Source organism: Lissotriton vulgaris, chromosome 6 (genome assembly GCF_964263255.1).
Source record: "Lissotriton vulgaris chromosome 6, aLisVul1.2, whole genome shotgun sequence".
Taxonomy (NCBI): domain Eukaryota; kingdom Metazoa; phylum Chordata; class Amphibia; order Caudata; family Salamandridae; genus Lissotriton; species Lissotriton vulgaris.
This window is the reverse complement of record NC_141694.1, coordinates 501,669,668-501,692,883: the sequence shown is the minus strand read 5'-3', so window position 1 is coordinate 501,692,883 and position 23,216 is coordinate 501,669,668. Positions and strand designations below refer to the sequence as shown.

The window sequence follows — 23,216 nt, the reverse complement described above, 5'->3', positions numbered from 1 at the left end:
TTGCCTGCCCCCAACATCAAGGGCCGTATTACAGATGGTGCCCGGGGGCGCCACGGGCGTTTGCGCCCACTTTCTGACCCGCCCCCCCCCGCACTTTGATATTATAGAAGGGGACGCAGACGCTTGTTCGTCCCCTTCTATAATACAGAAAGCGCTGGCGCACTTAAAGGGCCAGCGCTATCAACAGAGGGTGCTCCCTCACTTGCAAAGGGGCATGCCCTATGCAAGTGAGGGTCAAAGAAGCCCTTAGGAGGAGCACTGACAGTGCGCCATTTAAAAGGTGGCGCACTGACAGTGCGCCTCCTAAGAGCACCCCTTTGCAGGGGTAAAGGGGGTCCCATGGACCCCCAAACTTCCCCTTGCATGCGGTGCAGTCACTGACTGCACCTGCCTGCAAGGATTTCTCTGAACCCCTTTGAAAGTGAAGGCAGGTGCTGCCAGCACTGTGAAAACATGGAGCGGCTGTTTTTTCACATGAATGCTCTGCCCCCCAGAGCAGTGCAAGTTCGCAGCTACCCTGGGAGCAGCGCATACACCATAATGGGGCGCATTATCACTGTTGCGCCCGGCGCAACTTTTGCAAGCGCACCGGGCGCAAACAGTGATCATGGGTATTACGCCCCCATGGGTGCTGTGGTTTCATGATAAACGTAGTTTACTGAAGGTACAGCCAGATGATTTATGTAGTGTGCCTTCCAAGACAGAATACTTTTCTAAAAGCATCATCAACATTCAGAGTGCACTGGAAGCCTTCCTTTCGTCGGAATACAATTAAAACCTAAAGTTCTGGTTATATTGCTCGTCTGCCTACTGAGCACAGAAGGGTAAGTGCAGGCCACAGATCCTGATAGAAGCAACCACAATAGACTGATGCAAGGCTGGTGGATTGTGCAAATGCAACTTGAAACCAAATGGTCCATTTATTGAAGAAAATTAACAGCAAAAAACATAAACATTAAAACAGGTAAAATTGAAATTTTTACTAATTGAATTTTACCCTTTAATGATCATTCGGAGTGCTTGCCAGATCGTCAGTAGTGTCTGTCTTACTCAGAAGCATTTTATACTTGAAATCAGGAAGATTATAATTCAGAGAAACATTAAGTACCAAATATCTCTTGGGTCTCAAAGTATAGTCAGCACTGCTCTCAGACTCAGAAAAACTTTATTCCATAAAAGTACAGAGAAGTAACAGGTAAAAAAAATTTAAAATGCGCTGGTTACTAGCTTACCATGATTCCAGGAGTACCAAAGCAATATAAAAAAATTAATTAAATTCATTATGAAGTTCAATGTGTAGTTTCACAGATGCAACATTAAGATACAGGTTGATCATTCGGAGTGCTTGCCAGATCGTCAGTAGTGTCTGTCTTACTCAGAAGCATTTTATACTTGAAATCAGGAAGATTATAATTCAGAGAAACATTAAGTACCAAATATCTCTTGGGTCTCAAAGTATAGTCAGCACTGCTCTCAGACTCAGAAAAACTTTATTCCATAAAAGTACAGAGAAGTAACAGGTAAAAAAAATTTAAAATGCGCTGGTTACTAGCTTACCATGATTCCAGGAGTACCAAAGCAATATAAAAAAATTAATTAAATTCATTATGAAGTTCAATGTGTAGTTTCACAGATGCAACATTAAGATACAGGTTGATCATTCGGAGTGCGTACCAGATCGTCTTTAGTGTCTTTGTCTCACTCAGCAGCATGTTATACTTGAAATCAGGAAGATTATAATTCTGAATAACATTAATTACCAAATATTTCTTGGGCCTCAAGTATAGTCATCACAGCTCTCATTAAATAATCTATCATGAGTGGCATTAAATAGCACAGTTACTACTTTCATGTATTCTATAGCTGCATAGCTGTGAACGTTTTTGAAAGTGAGCAACTGGAACGCTCTGCAAGGAGGAATAAAGCAAAAGCAACAAAATGATGGAAGGAATGCTTGCATTTTGCATCAGTGATGCACAGTACCTGAAGTTGATTCTGGCTTCTGCCGAAAGCCAATTAAAGGCTGGTTTAATGTGTTTCTATCTGTAAAGATTAAGGGTAAAATCCTGATTATGAACATGCCGAAGTCAGTTTAGATGAAATTGTTGAAAAAGCTGTGACTATGGAATGCAATTCCCCACACGGAAGGTAGTTCCCCAAACAACTGTTGTCAAAGTCAATGTTGCAGTTCATGATGTTTTCAAATCTAAAGTTTACATTTTCCATCCTGTCCATGCTCAGCTCCAAATCAAAGTCCGTGAGAAGGCCAGGTGCCACCTCTTTTATGTTGTATAGATTAATTTATTGGACACCTGACACTTGCATCCTCACGTAATTTTACATTAACTTCGTTTCACGTCCATTTAATTTGCGGATATATTTAACATAGTTATACTGTTTATGTTTATAAGTAGTTACAAAAACTTCTAAAAGTCATAAAATATAGTAAAACACTCTTATCCAGCTAAAATTCAAATAAAAATAATCATGATAAAACACAGCGAATTGCAAAGTTTATTCATCTACATGAATTGAGATATTCCCTCAGAAAATTTGATCTTCCCTGAGCATTCTCATGAGCATTATTTTCACAGGATTACAAGTGAATTGCAAATAAGCTATCCACTGACAATCCCTCGGGTTAGTATTCCAAACTATCATTTTTTGCTGATTGTGCCACTTTAGAAAGAGTACCTGATTTAGAGTTTGGCTGATGGAGTAAAGGCAGACATGGTGGTGGAGGACTTTCCTGCCTTTACTCTGACCTCCAAATTTAGAGATGCCCACCAGCCCCATGGGCATCTCTATACATCATCATATCCTCTTAATGTACCAAACGTTTGGCCGATGACTCCATTAAACATAACAGCTGACCGTCAAACATTTCCAATGTTTTTTATTTTTCAAAAACAAATTCTCAAAGCTGGAGTTTTTTTAACATGCTGTAGGGGGCAATTGTTCTTGTTTTACAGTCCCTCACTACTAGGATATACCTGGCGGCGAAGGACAGTAAAAAATTAAAACATCTGATCACCCACTCTAAATAGGGTGAATGGTCAGACAGCTTCCCTCTAACAGCACCTACTCAGTTGGGCCATCAAAGGGAGTTTTACAACAATGGAGTAAATGTTCCTCGTCGACATAAAACGTGTGGTCCACCCAACGGTTAACCTTCAGTTTTGCAGACAGGATACCTTGTCAACATTTCAATGGAGTACCTGGTCACCTCATCCATTCACCCCGTGGTCCACAGCTTTTTTTTGTTGGGAAATTTGAGATTCACCCCCACTCCAAAACTTACTGACTAAGCTTTGCCCCTGAATTTATTGTATTATTATTATTATTATTGTTCTCTTGTTATTGTTATTATTATTATATAGAGCACAATATATTTATTAAGTGTAAATATATTTCAATGATGCCTTCACCTTAAAGGAAAGCAATGTCTTGCCATTTTATCTATTCATAGGTCACCATAACCCTTGACCCGAGTGACGCATTTGATTTTATATATACCGCAAACGATATCAGTGCTACAACAGGCACCCACACTGTATCTCTGCCATGTGAAGATGGAAGGACTGTCTTTTTCCCAGTTAAACCAAACCAGCTTGGTGAGATTGAAATCACAGTTAAAGCAACATCACCTACTGCCTCTGATGCAATAACACAGAAAGTGTTAGTTAAGGTACTGTACTTGTTTCTGTACCAGTCAATGTCTCATTCATTAGTGGTATTAAAAGTGAATGTAGAGTGGTTTTAAAAATCTATCTTCTTTTTACACATTTTAAAACTACCATAGCCTTTAGAAATGTATGTATTAGAATGTTTAAAAATACTGTGCTGTAAAATTATTTCCCTACTAAATCAGAAAACATACCAGCAAATTTCTCCTTTAAGCAAATCATAAAATTTGTTGTAGAACCATTTGTAACAAGAATCTGCAGACTTTACTGAACACTACTATTACATCTCTCCTGTACTATTACCTTCTTTTAAAAATGTTGCAGCCTCGTGACTGGTATTAAAACAGTGTGCGCATCTAAGTTGGAAACAATCTTTGGCAAAGTAGTTAGGTCTGATGTTGGTTGCCAGCTTTTTGACACAGCCACTAATTGTTTTGGTTTATCTTAGGTATGCAAACCTTTATAGTTGGGGAAGCTGCTGAGCCCTCTTCAAGCTAGAATAAAAATTGGATAAAAGAAAAAATGTTTTTTGTCCTAAAAAAACACACATTGCCATAGTAGTCACTGGTACTTAAAGGAACTAATTTGTGTGTGGATATGACTCTTGTGAACGAGCAGACTGCTGTCACTCAAGGTGAAGTTGGCCAATGATTGAAATGGGTTGACTCACTGCCCGATGCTGTATTCTGTAGTGGGTGGATGGAAAATGTGAATGACACAATAGCAAACCAAAGATGAGGACCGTTAGCCAGAAGATTCTGTAAGCATGTATCTTATAAGCATAATTTTAGTAAAATCAAAAGGGCTTGGCTAAAGCCAGTGCCAAAGGTTTAGACCAGAGGGCCTGAAGAGAATCCCTCATACACATTACCGGTCACATGTCTAAACATCCCTTGTTTGTGTCTCTCTTACTCCATCATTTATTTCATTTCTTACAAAGAGTGACAAGTATCTGTTCCAACATGGGGCGTGGCCAACAGCCGATGGCATAGGAAGCTCCGGCTGGCCAATCCCTATTCAGTGTCATCCTATGGATTAAAACTGACCCGGGGGGGGGGGGCATCCTAATTGCTCCCCCAGCACCCACCACAATACATGAAACCAGGCTGATAGGCGATTTGGCTGAAAACAACTAATACAAGTGGCTGGAGAGAAGATGCAGCCAAGTATCAAGATGGTGGCTGCCACCGGCAAATGAAACTAGGGGGGAACTTAAACTGGTCTCTGCCCTGCGGAGTTGACCCTCCCTAGCCCACTGTTGAGTGGTGAGATCCCCTCAGAATACTGGCCAGAGAGAAGGCAGACAAGGCTGGCTACCGGCAGCTACAGTTTAAAAGGTGAAAAAAGACTGCAGCGACCGGAACCCATGCCGGAAAAGCTGAGAGGCGAGGGGACGGACTCCCCTCTGGCGATCCTGCGGGTGCAGTGCAAATTGGGATGAGATCCTGGACTGCTTGCAGGACACAGTACGGGCCGTATGGAGCGAAGAACACCAGGTGAGGCTCTGGGTGTGGGCTGGGCTCCCTACCTGAATGACGAGCGGTGGGCTGCCTGCCCCAAATAGGAAGACCGTAGGAGCGAGCAATGGTCCCTTAGCACTGACGAGGTATTAAAGTATCCATGAGTCTAGTCAGACTTGGAGCTACACTAGGCTTAAAGGTATGTGACCCTGTTCAGAATGACCAGTATACAGACCTGGACAATCCTTTCAGGAGGAAGGATTCACATCGCTCACCAAGGTGACATGTTTCATCATCTGGGTCTCCTCCTAGCGACATGATAGTTGTGCCAATGGCTACAACCCTTTCAATGTGAAGGGGAGCTCACAGATGTTTTTGCAAATACTTATTGTGCAATAGCACGCTCTATCATAGATGTGAAGCGGTATTTTGTTAGAGTGATGGACGCAGTGCACAAAAGTGAAAAGAGCTAATTAAAAATGAACAGAAGGAGAAAACAGCTTTAATGGGTATCTCCTAATGCCCAGATTTAAAACAGTGCAACAACAGTTTTAACATAATAACTGTCAGGAATTGAAATAAAGACAGGTCTGCATGTTTCAGCCACTTGGATTAAACTAATCCTTGGCTTTCTTCAGGACCATGCACAAAGTATATTGCTACTGCGTAAAATGTGCCATAAGTGAAATTCAAAATGATAAAAAAAGGGTTGGAACAAATACAACCATGTAACCTGTATCAGTAGGTTTTCATATCCTCATCTGTATAAGGAATGCTGATAGCATCCGTATAATGTGAGGAAGACACCTCACCTCACCTGGCAACAACTCAGGAAAATGAGGCACCGCTCTATCCGTCGGTACCTCTTGTCCAGAGCCGTAGGGGAGGTGACCTGGATAAGATATGAAAACCTACTGATATAGGTTACATGGTTGTATTTGTTCCAACCCTGTTTTTATCATTTTGAATGATGGTAAATGCAGTTCATGGTACATGCTTACTTGAATATTTACTGGAGTAGTCCACCAAAGTTGGTGCAGGTTAGTGCTGTAAAACTCTAGAAACATGTTTCTGGATATCATCCGTCATCAGTAGAGATAAACACAAATTTAATCTGGGGTTGCTAAGCAGGCTGCCACAATCCTTTCAGGTCTCTGTACCTCTCACAGGTGCATCTCCACAAGCTTGTCAGCTCAATGGTTCAAGAGAACCTTTGCAGACAGAAAGCGGTGGGAGCACACTTCTTAACCTCCCAGCACAGTTTGCCCCTTAGCATTATGGTAAATGCAGTTCATGGTACATGCTTACTTGAATATTTACTGGAGTATTCCACCAAAGTTGGTGCAGGTTAGTGCTGTAAATCTCTAGACACGTGTTTCTGGATCTCATCCGTCATCAGTAGAGATAAAAACTAATTTAATCTGGGGTTGCTAAGCAGGCTGCCACAATCATTTCAGGTCTCAGTACCTCTCACTGGCGCACTTGTGCATCTCCACATGCACGTCAGCTTAATGGCTTAATGGCTCAAGGGAGCCTTTTCAAACACAAAGGTGTGGGAGCATACTGCTTCACCCTTCAGCATTATGGTAAATGCAGTTCATGGTACATGCTTACTTGAATATTTACTGGAGTATTCCACAAAAGACAATACAGCAGCCCTGACCAGGGCCAGTCCTATCAAAAGGCCCGCCACGCTAACATTTGCATGATGACCATAGCGAAGTCACCCAGATTACACAGCAGAAGACTCTGGAGGGGGACTTGGCAGCAGACTATACACCTGGACGAGGAAAACAGCAAAAAGGAACTGCACTGTCTTAATATTGGAGCCAACATTGCTGGCAGATACGCCTTCACGGGGAGCTGGGCATCTAGTACCCACTTTATTGAATAAGAGTCCTGAGCAGGTGTTGTCCTTGGAGGGAAAAAGGGCCACAGCAGAAGACAAACAGCCTTAGGACCTGAACTGATTTCTCGTCCGCTGATCCTGGAGTGTCAGGGAAGAAGGGGGGCTTCACTGAGAAACCAAGATCAACACCGTAAGGGAAGAAATGGGTCTCATGAGAGCCGATCACCGCCGGGTGGTGGAACAAGTCACCACAATGGAAACCGAGATGGAAGAGCTGAGTCCAACCCGAACTACAACAACTGACAGATTGGCAATATTGGAGGCACAAGTGCGGGTACTTAAGATGAGGGTAGAAGATGCTGAAAACGGCTCCCACTGAAACCATGTGCAAATCATTGGGCTACCAGAGAGATTTGAAGGGGAAAGCATGGTGGACTTTCTAGAGAAGAGGCTCAAAGAAGAGATGGTGATGGAAAGCCTTTCCCTCTATTATGCCCTGGAGAGGGCCCATAGGGTGCCTGCGAGGCTTCCACACCCTCGAAAGCCTGTCGAGATCAGTGGCAGCATGCCTTCTATTTTACAAGGAGAGAGATCTAATACTTCAACAGGTCCTGCAGAAAGACCACCTAATAGAAGACAACAGCACTGCCAGAATTTCCCCTGATTTCTTTAGAGTGGTCCAACGGCAACAATCACCTTATCAGCAGTAAATAAAAAAAACGACACCATATTGAAGTTCAACATGCGATGCTCTTTCCGGCACAGCTTAGAGTGATTAGCTCAACTCGTACCAGATTCTTTAGCATACCCCTGGAGGAATGGGACTGAATTGATTAATGGAATGCACCCCTCTAGACTAGAGAAAGAGGGGAGGCACCCAACGAAATGAAGACCGAAACAGATCGCCTGCGGCCCCCTCCGGAGCCGAAACGCTACAGGACCCGAGAGAGTGGTGGTGGCAGTTACATCGCTGAGTGCACCCAACACTGGCGAACCATCCTCTTTCACAGGGGATGACGGAAGAGACTCTGATTCAGACCCCAGATCTAGCACGAAGGGGGGACCTAGGCAGGATATGCCAACTGTCACCCCCGAAATGGAAGATGAGATTATCTAACTTCATCCCATTCCCCCAAGTATAAAGGGGCACTGAGAGAAGGGGACGTGGATGCCACCCAAAAAAGGCACTCTGAGAGGAATCTGGAAGGGCTTGGGAGGGACCCCTTGGGGATGTGATCATTAAAGCCTGAATCACTCACTGGATGGATGAGAGGCCAGTGGGGCAGTAGGAACTGAATGATACCGGTGTGAAGGAGGCTTGCTCTACCACAAGAGTTATTGCATTGTTTGCATACATTTGAATGAGGGGGGTTTGCTCACTAGTCCTGAGGAGGGGGAGTTGGGATTGTTTAGGTTTAATATTTCCAGGGATGCAGACATCCTAGGCCAGAAACCGATACACTGGATGACAAAGCTGTACTTCCCCCCCCCTCCCGCCCCCCATCATATACGGAGAGCACGATGCTGGGAGGATATCCTTGGACTACTCCCAACCTGCACTAATGGCTAGCCCTACAACCAGCTTATCACCCGACACAGCAAAGCATCCTCTTTCAGGCGGATGCATACCATGTCCAAATGCTACAAAATGTTCGCCCATTTGAATAAATGTTGGATTCATTTAGCACTCCTACTGGAGACCCACTTATTAACTAACGAAGGGACGGCAAGGTCAAGCTTACTATACATTGTATTCTACATTCGCCCTGCTGGGTTATAATTTCGATCAGGGCAGGAGTCCCATTCCAGAGTACGGGGGAATTGATAGACCCGGGTTGCCGATACTTTGCAATCACAGGCAGACTAGATGGCAGAGACATACCAATAGTTAGCATCTATGGCAGAAATGTAGAGCAGGGGACCTTTCTGTCTGGGCTCTAGCACAAACTAGTGGCCTATCTCCCCCACTCTGTAATTATAAGAGTGGACTTTAACTGCACAGATGACCCCCACAGGGACCACTCTCGCCCCCACTCTAGAATACGCCAATCCATAGAATGGAGTGGGCATTTTAAGACTGACAGAGCAAATAGGGTCTGATGGACACCTGGAGACGCTTGAACCCAGAGGAAAGGGATTACTCTAACTACTCCCAGTTCATGACTGCCACGTTATATTGGACATGTTCCTGCACTCCCCGGACATTCATACCCATACTCATGCTGTGGAGCACTTAACACCAACTCTATCTGACCCAATCTGGCCCTCCTTCATATCCGTTAGGCCCACTAACGCCAACGTATACCAACCTGGGGACTTAAAACTGAAACATTAGAGGATCTGGTATTAGTTGAAGATGTTAGGGGGTACATTGCAAACTGTTTTGCTGAGAACGCAAATATGACCTCATCTAGACTAACTGAGTGGGATGCATGTCAACCTCTGTGGGAGTCAGGGGTTCACTCGAAACAAACCTAGAGACTGTAGATCAGGCAATCCATACACTAGCAGTACAAAGACCAGTGCACCCTGAGCTGGATTCCAAAGAAATGTCTAAGCATACAGAACGACTGAGGCGCTTCGACTATAAGAAATACATGGAGGGCACTCATGCAGAAAGGGACAGAGCAGGATCCTTACTAGCTTGGTTGGCTAACCCGGCTCGGAGGGGTACCCCAATACTCGAAGTTGGGAATGGAAAGGGAAGTATATTATACTGGCAAGAGGAAATAAACCAGAGATTCCTGGAGTTCTACGCCAACCTCTACAGTAGCTGGCTGAGGCAGGATGAGGGAACTATCAGGGAATATTTAGCTGCCATTCCACTTTCCACACTAGGGGCAGAGGAGACGGAAGACTTAGGAGCCCCTATAGACATGCAGGAGGTACGAGCAGCTATTAAGGGACTTGCTGGAGGCAAAACACCTGGCACCGACGGGTTCCCTGTAGAGTTTAACGCTGGCTATGCCAAAGAACTGTCCCCCAGATTGGTAGACTTGTTTAGAGGGGCAATGGATGAAGATCACCTCCCCAATACCACCCGGGAGGTACTGATTGTTCCTCTCCTCAAACCAGGTTAATCCCCCATGGAGTGTGGGGCTTACAGACCCCTATCCATGATCATCCTAGACTTTGATTCTCAGCAGGATACTAGCAACTAGGCTTCAGCCGTTCGTTATTGACCTCATGCACCCAGATCAAGCAGGATTCGTCTTAGGCCAAAATACTGCGCTTAATAAATGGTGCCTCCTGGCATTTATGGAAGCATATGGCAAGATAGGGGAGGAGGGAGTGGTCTTTGCTTTCGAAATTGAAAAGGCCTTCGATAGCCTTGAATGGGAATTTTTGTATGGGGTCATGAGAAGAATGCGGCTGAAACAAGGCTTCTTGAAATGGGTCAAGCTGCTCTAAACAAGCCCTTTGGCTAGGATCAGAAAGGGCCGCACCATCTCAGAAAAATGCTGAGTGGAGTGAGGTACAAGACAGGGATGCCCACTCTCCCCGCCGTTGTTTGCCATGGCAATGGAACCACTGGCCTGTCTTGCCTGGACAGGCAAATGTACAGTGAAATACACCTGGGGAACAGTGTACACCATATAGCGATATATGATGATGACCTGCTGATGTTCTTGGGAAACATAGAATAAAACTTGCCTGGTGCTAAGGAATTGATGAAGGCATTTGGGGAAATGTCGGGTTTACAAATTAACTGGCAAAAGTCTGGACTTTTCCCATTGACAAGAGATAGAGACCTACCCACGGAACTGGGCAACCTCCAATGGGAACCCAGATGCCTGGAATTTCTAGGGGTGAAAATATACCACTCTCACCCCGATATTCTCTAGAGTAATATGGGGCAGTCGTACGATCTTTAAAGACCAGCATGGAGTATTGTAAAGGCCTCCCGCTTTCATTAGCAGGGAGGTTGGCACTTTTAAAACTGGTGGCGCTACTGAGATTAATGTACTTTTCACTGTACTTCCAATATGGATACCCCTTAGGTGGCACACCGACTTACATTACTTGTCTAAAATTTCCTGTGGGGCTCGGGACAGAGGCAGGAAGCCCTGAAAACAATGCAGCGTCCGACTGCCGTCCCCGACTTCGAACGATATTACCTTGCTGGCCAACTACAATGGTTTTCCCGCTGGCTGGTAGATTAGCAGTCCTAGATTTGTGAAGCTCAACCATTCACACCAGACTTAAACATATTATTGAAGATGTTGGTGCGTGTAGGCAGGACTTCGGTAGATGACTACGGTGAAGTACAAGTGCTATAATGCTGTTGGAGTTGCTGTCACCTAAAGATGCAAACACGGATCCCTTACTCACCTGACCTCCCAATAACAATTCTACGGCTATGACCTCATAGGGGATAATGGGAGGGCCTAGGAGAATGGATACAAGCAGGGGCATCACGACTGTGAGACCTATATAGGGACGCGCACTCCTCCATTCTAAGACTTTTGAGCGGGCTTCGATCTCCCTAATGATCATTTCTGATTGCACAGGGGGTGGTGGCAGCGATCCGCAAGTACTGCGGTCAGGAATGTCCAAACCTCCACATCACAATACTTGTCATTATATATGGCACGAGGTGGTAGAATCAAAGCGGTCACATGTTTCTACAAACCACTGGTTAGGGATATCCTTCAACTGCTGACTGCTCTCCGAGATAGATTGGCAGAGGACCTGAATATCCCTCTGGAAGACAAAGACTGAGAAACTATATTGACCAGGACCCCTAGGATCTCGAGGAATGCCCATTTCCGAATTATTAACTTCTTCATACTACACAGAGCATACCTCCTCTCGGGACAAATTAACACATTTTTCCACAGCGAGGATATGAAATACCCAAGATGTGTAGAAATGGAGGTGGAATTCTTGACCGTAACCCCTAGGATCTCAAGGAATGCCCATTTCCGATTAACTATCTTCTTCATACTGTAGAGAGTATACCTCCTCCCCTGGACGAACTAATACATTTTTCCACAGAGAGGACATGAAATGCCCAAGATGTGAAGAAATGGGGGTGGTATTCTTCCAATGCTCTGGACATGTCCGGAGTTAAGGAATTCTTGTAACAAAATCACCAACACACATGTGGCGATTATGGACCGTTCTGTCCCATGTGCCCCTGCACACTACTTCTTGAGCCTGTTCCCCCACACCTCCAAAACATTGGTCACTAGCAGATTTCAAGACCTGGCCCTGATACTGGCTACAAGGATAATAACGAGGCATTGGAAGGCACCGAGGGACCTCGAATTTCAGTATGGAAATAGGAATTTGAAAAATGGGCGACATGTGAGGGGAGGGTTCTCCTTAGAAATGCCCACCGGGGGATTGGATCAATAGAGATAGCCAGACCCTGGAAAACATTGGTAGATAATACAAAAGACCCAGAACATGATTCAGGGGAATGCACTCCAACGGTACTGTCTCCTCGAAGACGCCTAGTGCAGCAGGGCTCTGACCGGAAGGGACCCCAATTTACCTCAGATACGTCCGAAAATACTTACTGCTCCGAGCAAATAGAATGGGAGACAGCACAGATGGAACAGCATCTGTTAGAAAAGGGGGTCTCTAGTTGGCAGAGGTAGGTACCTGTGTCCAAATAGAGACCCCTGCTTCTAGTCAGGTTAAGGGGATATACTTCTAAAATAACCCCTGCTCACCGCCTTGGTAGCTTGGCACGAGCAGACAGGCTTATCTCAGAGGCAGTGTGTAAAGCATTTGTGAACACATACAGTAATACAATGAAAACACTACAAATGGACACCACACCAGTTCAGAAAAATAAGTAATCTTTATCTGAACCAAAACAAGACAAAACAACAAAAATCCACAATACAGTATTAAAAATAAGGCTTGTAAATGGTAGAAATAGTTTAGTTCACTGCAGGTTGTAAATGCAACACTTTTCTCAAAAGTACCTTACATGCAAAATGACTGCCGGGAACGTGATGCTTTGGTTCCTTACACTCAGGGAGGGTGATGTATCAATTGCTTGCTCCGGGGGAGGTTATACGTCAGTTCCTTACTGCAGCGCAGGGGAGTTGAAGCGTTTGTTCCTTAACGGAGAGGAGGTGGTGTGTCGTTTTCTTACTGCATGGGAAGTTGATGAGTCTGTTTCTTACTGTGGACCCCATCAATCCAACTGTCTTAGGGCCTCGATGCGATGCTTTGATCTGGTACAATGCATGGTTTCATGCAGCCACACAGCAGGCTTGCGTAGGGATCGGTGCGGTGATCTCGGACTTTGGAGATTGTGCACCTGATGCTATGTTGTGGACTCTTCAAGCCGCGGCAGGCGCTGCAACGGTTTCTTCAGCGATGCATTGGAAAACAGGTGCGGATGCGACACGCTTCTTCTATGTTGCACAATTTTCCACCTCCCAGCGACAAACAGTCTCTAGAGTCCTAAACAGCAGCACACACCTCTATGCAGGTTGGAATTCCCAGCAAGGAAATTCTGGGGAGATGGTGGTGTAGTCTTTGTGTCCCTGAGACTTCAGAACAGGGGGTAAGCTCAGTTTCAATCCCTTGGAGATCTTTTCTTCAAGCAAGTGATAAAGCAAACAGCAAAGTTCTCTTTTCTCCTTTCCTTGGCAGCAAGCAGCCACTGTAGGCCAACCCGAGGCAGCAAACAGCACAGGGGCAGTATTCCTTCTCAGCTTATCCAGCTCTTCTCCTTGGCAAAGGGCCCTCTTGATTTCCGAGAAGTGATCTAAAAGTCTGGGGTCTGGGCCTCTCTTTTTATACACCCAAATCCTTTGTTGTCTGAAGGCAGAGAGTGTCTGTACCCAGCCAGATCCAGTTCTGTGCGGCACTTTGCAAGTGCACAACAACCTCCATTGTCAGTGTGAGCCTGGCTCCAGACACACCACGGGGGGGCGGAGCCATCATTGTGGAAGGCAGGCACAGCCTTATTCAGGTGCAGGGGCTACTCTTCCCAACACTCCAAATCCAGACCAGGCTTATTCAGCCCAGCCCTGACTCACCAGGCTCTATGGAGCCACTGCCCATCTCCAACTCTATCATCCAAAAGCCAGGCATACCATACACAAACCTGTCGGAGGCACACTGAATGGTTAGGCAAGAAAATACTTACTTTCAAAAAGTGTAATTTTCAAACACAGAATGTAAAAATCACCCTCACTAAACAATACATTTTAACATTCTGAGTTCAGGCATACTAAACTTTATTTTCCTACCTTGTTCCCAGGGGCAGTTATGTCTATAAGATGTTATATACAAACTCCTCATTCTGTCCTATTGGAACAGGTATCCTTGCAATAGTAAAAAACGAAATTGTCAGTAATTCACTATCAGGACATGCCACACACACTAGGTCATGTCCTACCTTTCACATACACTGCACCCTGCTCACAGGGGTGGGCACCTTCGACCTACCTTAGGGGTAACTTATATGTAGAAAAGGGAAGGTTTAGGGACTGGCAAGTGGGTACACTTGTCAGTCCACATGGCAGTACTAGACTACCTGAAGGCTCTGCAGTGGCAGGCCCGAGTTACATTTTATAGGCTGCTTCTATGAGTGGCACAATAAGTGCTGCAGCCCACTTGCAGCATCTGATTTACAGGCCCTGGGTACACACAGTGCACTGTGCTAGAGTCTGACAAGTAAATCAAATAAGCCAAGCAAGGAATCACTAACCCATAACAACAATTTACAAAGGGAGAGCATATGCACTTTAGCACTTATCAGCAGTAGTAAAGTGCCCAGAGTCATAAAACCACCAACAAGAAGTCAGAAAAAATACAGTAGGAAGGCAAAATGTTCTGGGATGACCCTGCAAAAAGGGCCAAGTCCAACAGCATCACAACTACACTTTAGACCGTCACTATGTCAATTTTTAGCTTATGGCGTTCATCGGCAATGGGGGGGAATGGGTTGGGTATTGAAAGTTAACGGCTTTGTTTGCACATTAGAACACTATACCATACATATGAAGATGTACAACTTTGATTCAGAATGGAAGTGATAAATGATGAATACTTGAACTGCATTGAATAACTCACGATGGACTTAAAAAGTAATAAAATGTGTTTAAAAAATCCTGTTTAGGTCCAGTGGAAATAAACTTCAGATTTTGCTGTCACCATGATGTGTTTACAGATAAATGGCTTCATAGAACATTTTCCAGGACATAGATTGCTGTTCATTTTAGGTCTGGCTGAAAAATCTTTATCTTGTATTGCTAGATTACAGCATGTGCAACAAATTGGCTCTATGCAAATGTCCACCATATCATACCATGTCTTAGGGATGTACACTTCAAATGTTCATCTGACTTCTATGGCTACTTACCAACCGCAATGAACAACATTCTGTTGACAGTAACCTACAGTTATCTGTACTGTATCCTACAGGAACCACACCACCACCCTGCTGCATTTTGGGAGTAATAAGTCACCTCAATACACTCTTTTCTAGGAACTTAAAACCACTACACAGACTGCATTATAGAGATACTGTCAAAGCATTCTGCATTGCATCCTAGTGTAAGAAATTGGGAGCATAAGTTGAGGGTGGTATCTACATCCCACAAATGATAATTGCAATCCTTGTTAGGGTGAATCACTTTTCCGACAGAGGAGTATCCCCGGGACATAGAGTCCTAGTGATTACAGAAGATAGGAGAAAGATGCAAATAAAGAAAGAAGTCTTTCTTTATAAATCTTCAATCTCAGAGTCCGTGTTAAGGACTAATACACCCGCTTCCTAGTGGTGGTAACAATAAGCTCTGGAAAATATGCTTATTAAAAATGACATTTACCCACAAGCATAAATTGAGGCGAAATCCCTAACACTTGTACATCTATTCGGTCACTAAATAAAGTTTTTGTTTTGTGTATTGACTAAACCAGAGTAAGGTAACACTGACATGATCCCCAAAAACCCTGTCATCCAGTATAATTTTCACCCAGTCCCCGACTGGACCTCACGTCGCGGTCACATGACCAGGACAGGAGTCTTGTGATTGGCTGCCACTGATCAGGACGCCTTGCCCTCATACACACGCCGCGCGGTCCCTCCATATCCTTGGGACTCCGTGTTGAAGGTAGTCTGGTTTACCGGTGGGCCATTATTACGAGAGAAGTAAGTCAAAAAACTTTACGGGTGGGCTCCGTTTTTATCAGGTCATCGCCAACAACCTGAGCCGTTTTTAGCAATCGCGCAAATGCTCCAGCCTTTCTCGAAAAGTTATGATAAATACCACTCGTTCCCCCCATTTTTGTCATCAACAGATTGCTCTCGTAGAAGACCCCACCATGGGATCCATGGGGCATAACTACAATTAGTTACGAGTAAGTCCTTTGTTAATTGTTAATCATGCTTTTTTCCACATCAAAAGCTCATTTTCAAAACCTAAGTACACAAAACTTTCGCGTTCTCACCCTTGTTTGCTAATGCTTCCGTGTAGTACCACGTTTTACCATATCACTGGGCATTTATGATACGAATGTCATGACTAAGTAACTATGCGCTCCATGATTTACAAGAAATGCAAGACACCCACTGCAGATTGTGATGAATATTGAGTGGGTATGGACTAAAAATGACAGCTCATATTTTTCAGACATAAAAAGCCATTTGGAACAATGAATATATCACTGCATGATGTATCAGTGTATGCATGTCTGAATAGAGCTGTTTAAAAATCCATGTTCTTGAAGGAGAATGAATGCAATTGCTGTTCGAATCACTAGAAAAGTATTTCAATATGGAACCAACTTTTACAATGTTTTTTCAGATCTGTTCTTACACAGAAGGTCTGGCATCAAGCAGAGTCTGGGACGGGTGCGCCTTGGCGTGCGCATACCTCTCGGCTCATCGCACACTGGTCCTGACGATAAACCTACCAATTTGTCAAAACGTTGAAACATGTTGACTATATTCACACAACACTGATACTTTCTGGTCACATTATGCCAGCATAAGTATCCCACAAATATTTTTTAACCGTGTCACATGACTTTGGAATAAAATTGCCTAAACATGTGGAACACCTTTTTAAAATCACTTTTTCCCTAAATCACTCCTGTCACAACTCACAAAAAAAACAGCTCTGCTGCAGTTGCAGGCGTCGCAGCACACCTGAGTGACACTCGGTTGCTCAGGTAGACCCCGATGATGAAGCATGTCACCAACCAGGTTGGTGAGTGAGGGGTTTATTTGCATCTTTCTCCTATCTTCTGTAATCACTAGGACTCTATGTCCTGGGGATACTCCTCTCTTTGTTTTTGAAAGTATTTTGTATAATACCAAAACAGTAATAAAGCCAATACATAACACAAGAAAAATCTCAAACCAAATTTTATTAAATAAAACAGACAAAATCCAATAAGGAAAACTGGAGATATGAATTTTTAAAGTATAAGGATCAGAATAGCACCAAAATGAGTTTGGCACCAATCATGGCAATTATGGTTTTGCTTGACTGGTACATCGGATCAACTGCAACGGGGCGCGAGGCAGATACAGCAACCAGGTTCAACCTGGTCAAAACCTTCATCTTCAGACTTATGGGCTGATTTAAATCTCGACGAAGGGTTACTCTGTCACAACGGAGACGGATATCCCGTCCACCAAAATATAAATCACATAGGATAGAATGTGATTTATATCTCGGTTAACGGGAGATTTCTCACTGTTATGACGGAGTAACCCCTACGTTGAGATCAAAATCAGGCCCTTAGTCTCTGAAATGGAAGTAAATATTCGCCACTGACGACATCAGGGCCCTGCTAGACAATGGGGAAACCGCAGCCCTCATCCTCCTGGACCCCTCAGCCTCTTTTGACACAGTTTGCCACCGCACGCTACGCACCCGCCTCCACAACGCAGGTATCCGAAGCAAGGCTCTGGAATGGACCACCTTCTATCTCTCCGACAGAACCCAGAGTGTCCGCCTCCCGCCTTTCTTATCCAAAGCCTACGAGATCATCTGCGGTGTACCGCAGAGATCCTCCCTCAGCCCAACACTGTTCAAGGTCTACATGGCACCTCTGGGTCATGTAGCCCAACGGCACAACCTCAACATCATCTCCTATGACGACAACACCCAGCTGATCCTCTCCCTCCCTCACCAAGGACCCCATCACCGCCAAAACCAACCTCCACAAAGAAATGAAGGCCATTGCCAAATGGATGAAGAACAGCCGACTGAAGCTGAACTCTGTCAAGACGGAGATCCTCCTTGGCTCCACCCCCTCAGCTTGGGACGACTACTGTGGCTGACCTCTCTGGGAGCAGCACTGACACCCACTGACCACTTACTCAACCTGGGGTTCATCCTCGACTCCACACTCTCCATGACCAAGCAAGTGAACGCCGTCTCATCCTCCTGTTTCAACACCCTCCGCATGCTCCGCAAGATCTTCAGATGGATCCCCATCGGAAGAAGAAGAACGGTTACCCAGGCTCTCGTCAGAAGCCAACTGGACTACGGAAACCCCCTCTACGCAGGAACCTCATCTAAACTCCTGAAACAACTACAACGCATACAGAACGCCTCTGCAAGCCTGATCGTCGACATCCCTCGCCACAGCCACATCACACCCCACCTAAGAAACCTGCACTGGCTCCCTGTCAACAAGATCACCTTCAAGCTCCTCACCCTAGCACACAAGGCACTTCACAACACTGGACCGGCATACCTCAACAGATGACTCACCTTCTACACCCGACCTGCCAACTCTGCTCCACTGACCTTGCACTCGCAACCATCCCCCGCATCCGAAGAGCGACCACCGGCGGAAGATCGGTCTCCTATCTCGTTCCGAAGACCTGGAACACCCTCCCCATTAACCTGAGGCAGACCCAGGACCTACTTACCTTCAGAAGGCTGGCTGTTCGAGCAATAGCAGCACCCTACCCCCTCCCAGCACCTTGAAACCCTCACAGGTGAGTAGTGCACTTTATAAATGCTCTGATTGATTAGTGGAGCAGGGCAGCAGGTTGTGTCTAAAGAGGGCTCTACCAGTCCAGACAGTTGCCGGAGGAGGTCCCGGTAAAGCTCTCGATTTTTGGAGAGAATCAAATTTGAATTTAATGCCCAAAATAGGAACCCCACCAGCCTGATACTTTTGGAGCCTTGGCCAGATCAATATGTCTATTTTAAGTCACTTTTCAGGATCTCTGATTCTTTCTGAGAGGCAAGGTTGCAGGATGTTGCTGAAGAGGGCACCACAAAGCTGGATACATTCTGTTTGAGATCTTGCTGAATTATTTGTTACTGTGGAAACTCTCAGACTGAGAGCAACCTCAATCTTCAGCCCTGCTGCCACACACCTTTGTTGGTTTGGCTTGGTAGATTGGTCCCATTCCTCTGTAGGTCTTTGGAGTCAAAAGAATTCCCAGGCTTCAAGAAATGGTAGGAGGAATAAACTTTGACACATCTGTAATCAAGAACCACTCCAGCAGAGGCCAGCAGCAGGATCCAGGGCAGGTCAGATGGAGCTGGCCATCTGGGCAGTTCCAGAAAAAGGCTCTCATAAGTTGTTGTGTCCCTGTGTCTTGTAGAAGTCCGCAATATGACACTTGGAGTCAGCTTCTTTGTCCTGGGTACAAGACGGAGAACAGGTCTAGTCTTCTAGACTCTTCTCAGGTCTCAGACAGCAGGTGGAGTCCTCTTCGAATCTCCCACGTGTAGCGTTCTGAGGAGGGTAGTGTTTATGCCTGGCACTAGCTTATGGGTGACTCCTGGCCCTCCTTTAAACAACAGGGTAAAAGTTGTCAGTGGTACCCATACCCACTTTTGCAAATCTTCCTGCATGCTCTACAGCAAACAATCCCACAGTGTCCCTCTCTAACTAAATGCAAGATGATGAACCCCTTCTCCCCTTGTGCAGAACGTGTGTACCCACCACAGAGGTGCCGCAAGGAAATTAGCAACCCCTCCTCTGTGGTTAGTTTAAACTGGTTTTGGAGGCAGCTCTTCTCCAACTGGGATTGGTGCCTGCCTGACTGGGGGAACAAATGAGGCCCCTGTGACCGCGTAGGTCTCTTTGAATCTAATCAAGTTTCTGGGCACAGCCCACATGGTCATTCTGCTGAAAGAAATACATACCTCCTCACCCAAAGCCTTTGTCTTGCTTTGGGAGCAGTTTTCACACCTCATTAAGAGGGCTATTCAGCAGCCAGGTGACAATTGTAGCTCATGTAAAGAGGACTGCAGAGGATTTGAGAATGGAAAAGGTAACTTTCTAAATGTACCTTTTCCTTAAAAGTTATTAAAAATGTGATTTTACCATTACATTTACTTTTGAATGACTATTAAAACGAGTTGTTCAAGCTATTTCCTAACCTAAATTAGGATTATTAAAACAAATAAGGTAAGCCAGTCTTTTCCTATTGAACAGCCAGCTTGCTATAGTGAAAACAGCGTTTTGGGCTTTTCATTGTAAGGACATGTTTAACATTATGCTTTTGCATGTCCTACTTTTAAATACCATGCACCCTGGCTATTGGGCAGTAAGGCCTACTTAAGAGTGACTTAATATTTAGGAGGTAAGGTTTGGCCTGTCCAAAGGGTTTACTTTGGCAGGTCAAATTTACAGTTAAAAACTAGCTACACGTTATAAACCTGAAGTTATGTTTGCACTGTCACTGTAGTAGATGGGACGATGGGTGCTGCAGTCCACTAGTGACATTTAACTTACAGGGCCTCGGCACATTCTGTATCACATACTAGGTACTTATAGGTAAGTTAAATATGCCAGTTAGGGGTATGCCAATGTCATCATGTTGAGAGGGGGAGTACACGCACTTTACCCCTGCTTAGCAGGAGTAATGTGCACCAAGTTCTGCAGCCAGCAAAATGAGTTATGGCAAAATTCTTCAGGTACATCCCAAAAACTACTATCATTTCCTACACCTAGGATGCTAACCAAAATCGCTGCACTGCACCCAAAGAACATCAAATAACATGTCGCTGCTCTTGAGGATTGCTGAACCGCTGCATTTCACTTTACACTGGTGATGGTAAGCCACCAACTCTGCAACCAAGCTATAGACACTGCCCTTCACATTTTACAAAATCTGAGACCAAACAGGGCAAGAATTTAACATGATTATACCATCAGCTGGACACAGTGGCAATCTCCAGTCAGCAGTTGTATCAATATAATGTTGTTATCTATCTTATCACTATCCAAGGAGCTTTTTGCCTTGGCTTAGGACCTTGACTTGGGTGGGGACAGATAACCTTGCTGATCTGTGACCTTCTTTTTATACTACCCTGATTGCTGCAGTTTAAATAGTTTAATATGCACACATTAAATGAAGAGCTACTTTTAAATGTTTGATATTTATTTGTTTTTATGAAATTGTATTTTTATTGTAAGACTTATCTAAGGTGAAACAATAAAGGATTTACTAATTTGCTGTAGACTTTCTCCATGCTGCACTGCATCCCAAAAGCACTAACCACCTAAACATCTGTGGGAGCGAAAGAAACTGATCCACTACCCTAAAGTCTAGGGACTCCAAGTCACTGTACAGAACTGCATCCTGTGTCTACAGTCTACCACCCTGCATCCTAGAAATGCTAGCCCTCCATTGTGATACTTTACAGCATCCTAGAAACATGAATCAGGCTTTCTTCACTGTATGGAATAGATACTAAAACAGCAGACTTTCTAGAGGCTGTATGTCAAACATACTGCATACATCTGCACCTTATTGCACTGCACTAAATGACTACATTTGCAGCCCAGAGATGCTAGTACAACTCATTGTTCTATAGCCTTCAGACCCTGGCCCACAACTATTCAATATATTCTATAGACACGAATGTACCACAGTGTACAGCATAGGGGCCCTGTAGAAGTTTGCAGCTGTTGGTCCCCATGAAACTAAATTAAAAAGAAAAGAAACGTGAAGAGCAGAGAAGCACATGTACTCTGATGGAGTGTGGCGGCATAAAGAAAAAAAAGTTGCCTTATGGTGGCAGTGAGAATGATATAAGTCATACAGTAAGAACACTGTGAGACAGAAATGCTCCAGGATGTGACCAACCCAAGAATAGGGAGAAAATACATAAAAATCAAGAGCAGACACCAGCGATGGACAGCAGAACATCCAGAAATGGCCATAGGGCTGACCCAAAGGCCACTAACTACATGATAAATATTGAAGATAGTATCTCAGTCAACAAACAGCTGTCTGTAGCCAAAACCTAAAAAATAGTTTCACCAGAGGAATAAAGCACAGTAAATGTAATTCCATGTGAATTGGGTCCATAATATTGGACTTCCATTTCTTGCTATTTTAAGAATTACGCAGAATGGATGGATTTTGGCGACACAGCGTTACTCGTGTAATACGGAGTTCTAGCTAAATACCGCCAATCGCTGAGTGTCAGTATTTCTTTATCCACAGCGCTCCAGAAATGCAGGCTGGTGAGCGAGATTTGGTGTCCCCTAGCGCAGTTGTGGTCAGAAGGCTGCTTCTCAATTGGATTTGCTGTCACTCAAGTAGATTTTCTACTCCAGTGGCAGCAAAATCACCACCTTGTGCAGAATTTTCAGCGCTGCTCGCTCAACTGCCACAACATGCATAGAATTCCGACTACCACTAGCTTTTTTCTTTTGAGTAATGTCTTTATTTTGTAACTTTTTTCCACTAGTGTACAGTATTTAAACTATTCCATGTTTATTTTGACAGGCAGAAGGAATTGAACAGTTCTTTTCGAGGTCCATACTTTTGGATTTGACTGCCAGTAAACAGTCCTCATTTACTGAAACACTGAACTTTGTATTTCCTTCAAATGTAGTAACTGGGAGTGAAAATGCCTACATTGCTGTTGTTGGTAAGAACGCTTTTCGTTTTCTTCTTCAGGGAATTTACTTTGCTTAATTCTGACAACAAATACATGTTCATTTATCACTGGCGCACTTTACACACACATCACTCTGCACCACGGCTATCCTACAGTCATTCACATGGATTTGTAGTCTTTGATTTAAAACACAAAATGTGGTTACTCAAATATTCACTGACTAATGCTTGCATCATTAGATAATACACATGGGCAGCACACAACGAAACTTAAGGCAGGGCCAATTTAAACAGAAGTTTGTATGCCACAGGCAACCATTTCCCAAAGCTGCTCATCCACCAAAGACATGGTCCGTCCTCTTTTTAACCCTATCATTCATTCACGTCTACCGCAGTGGATGTTTATCGTG

At 44.4% G+C, this 23,216-nt stretch overlaps 1 protein-coding gene across 1 annotated transcript in view; it reads left to right on the top strand.

The window, feature by feature from the left end:
• The window catches only part of LOC147707493 (CD109 antigen-like), an 899,009-nt gene that overhangs the window by 666,388 nt on the left and 209,405 nt on the right, over positions 1 to 23,216 (top strand). Inside the window, exons 21-22 of the mRNA XM_086926509.1 lie at positions 3,470 to 3,688; positions 22,693 to 22,837. Of these exons, the coding sequence (XP_086782635.1) occupies positions 3,470 to 3,688; positions 22,693 to 22,837 (364 nt within the window). The remainder of the gene's footprint in view (positions 1 to 3,469; positions 3,689 to 22,692; positions 22,838 to 23,216) is intronic.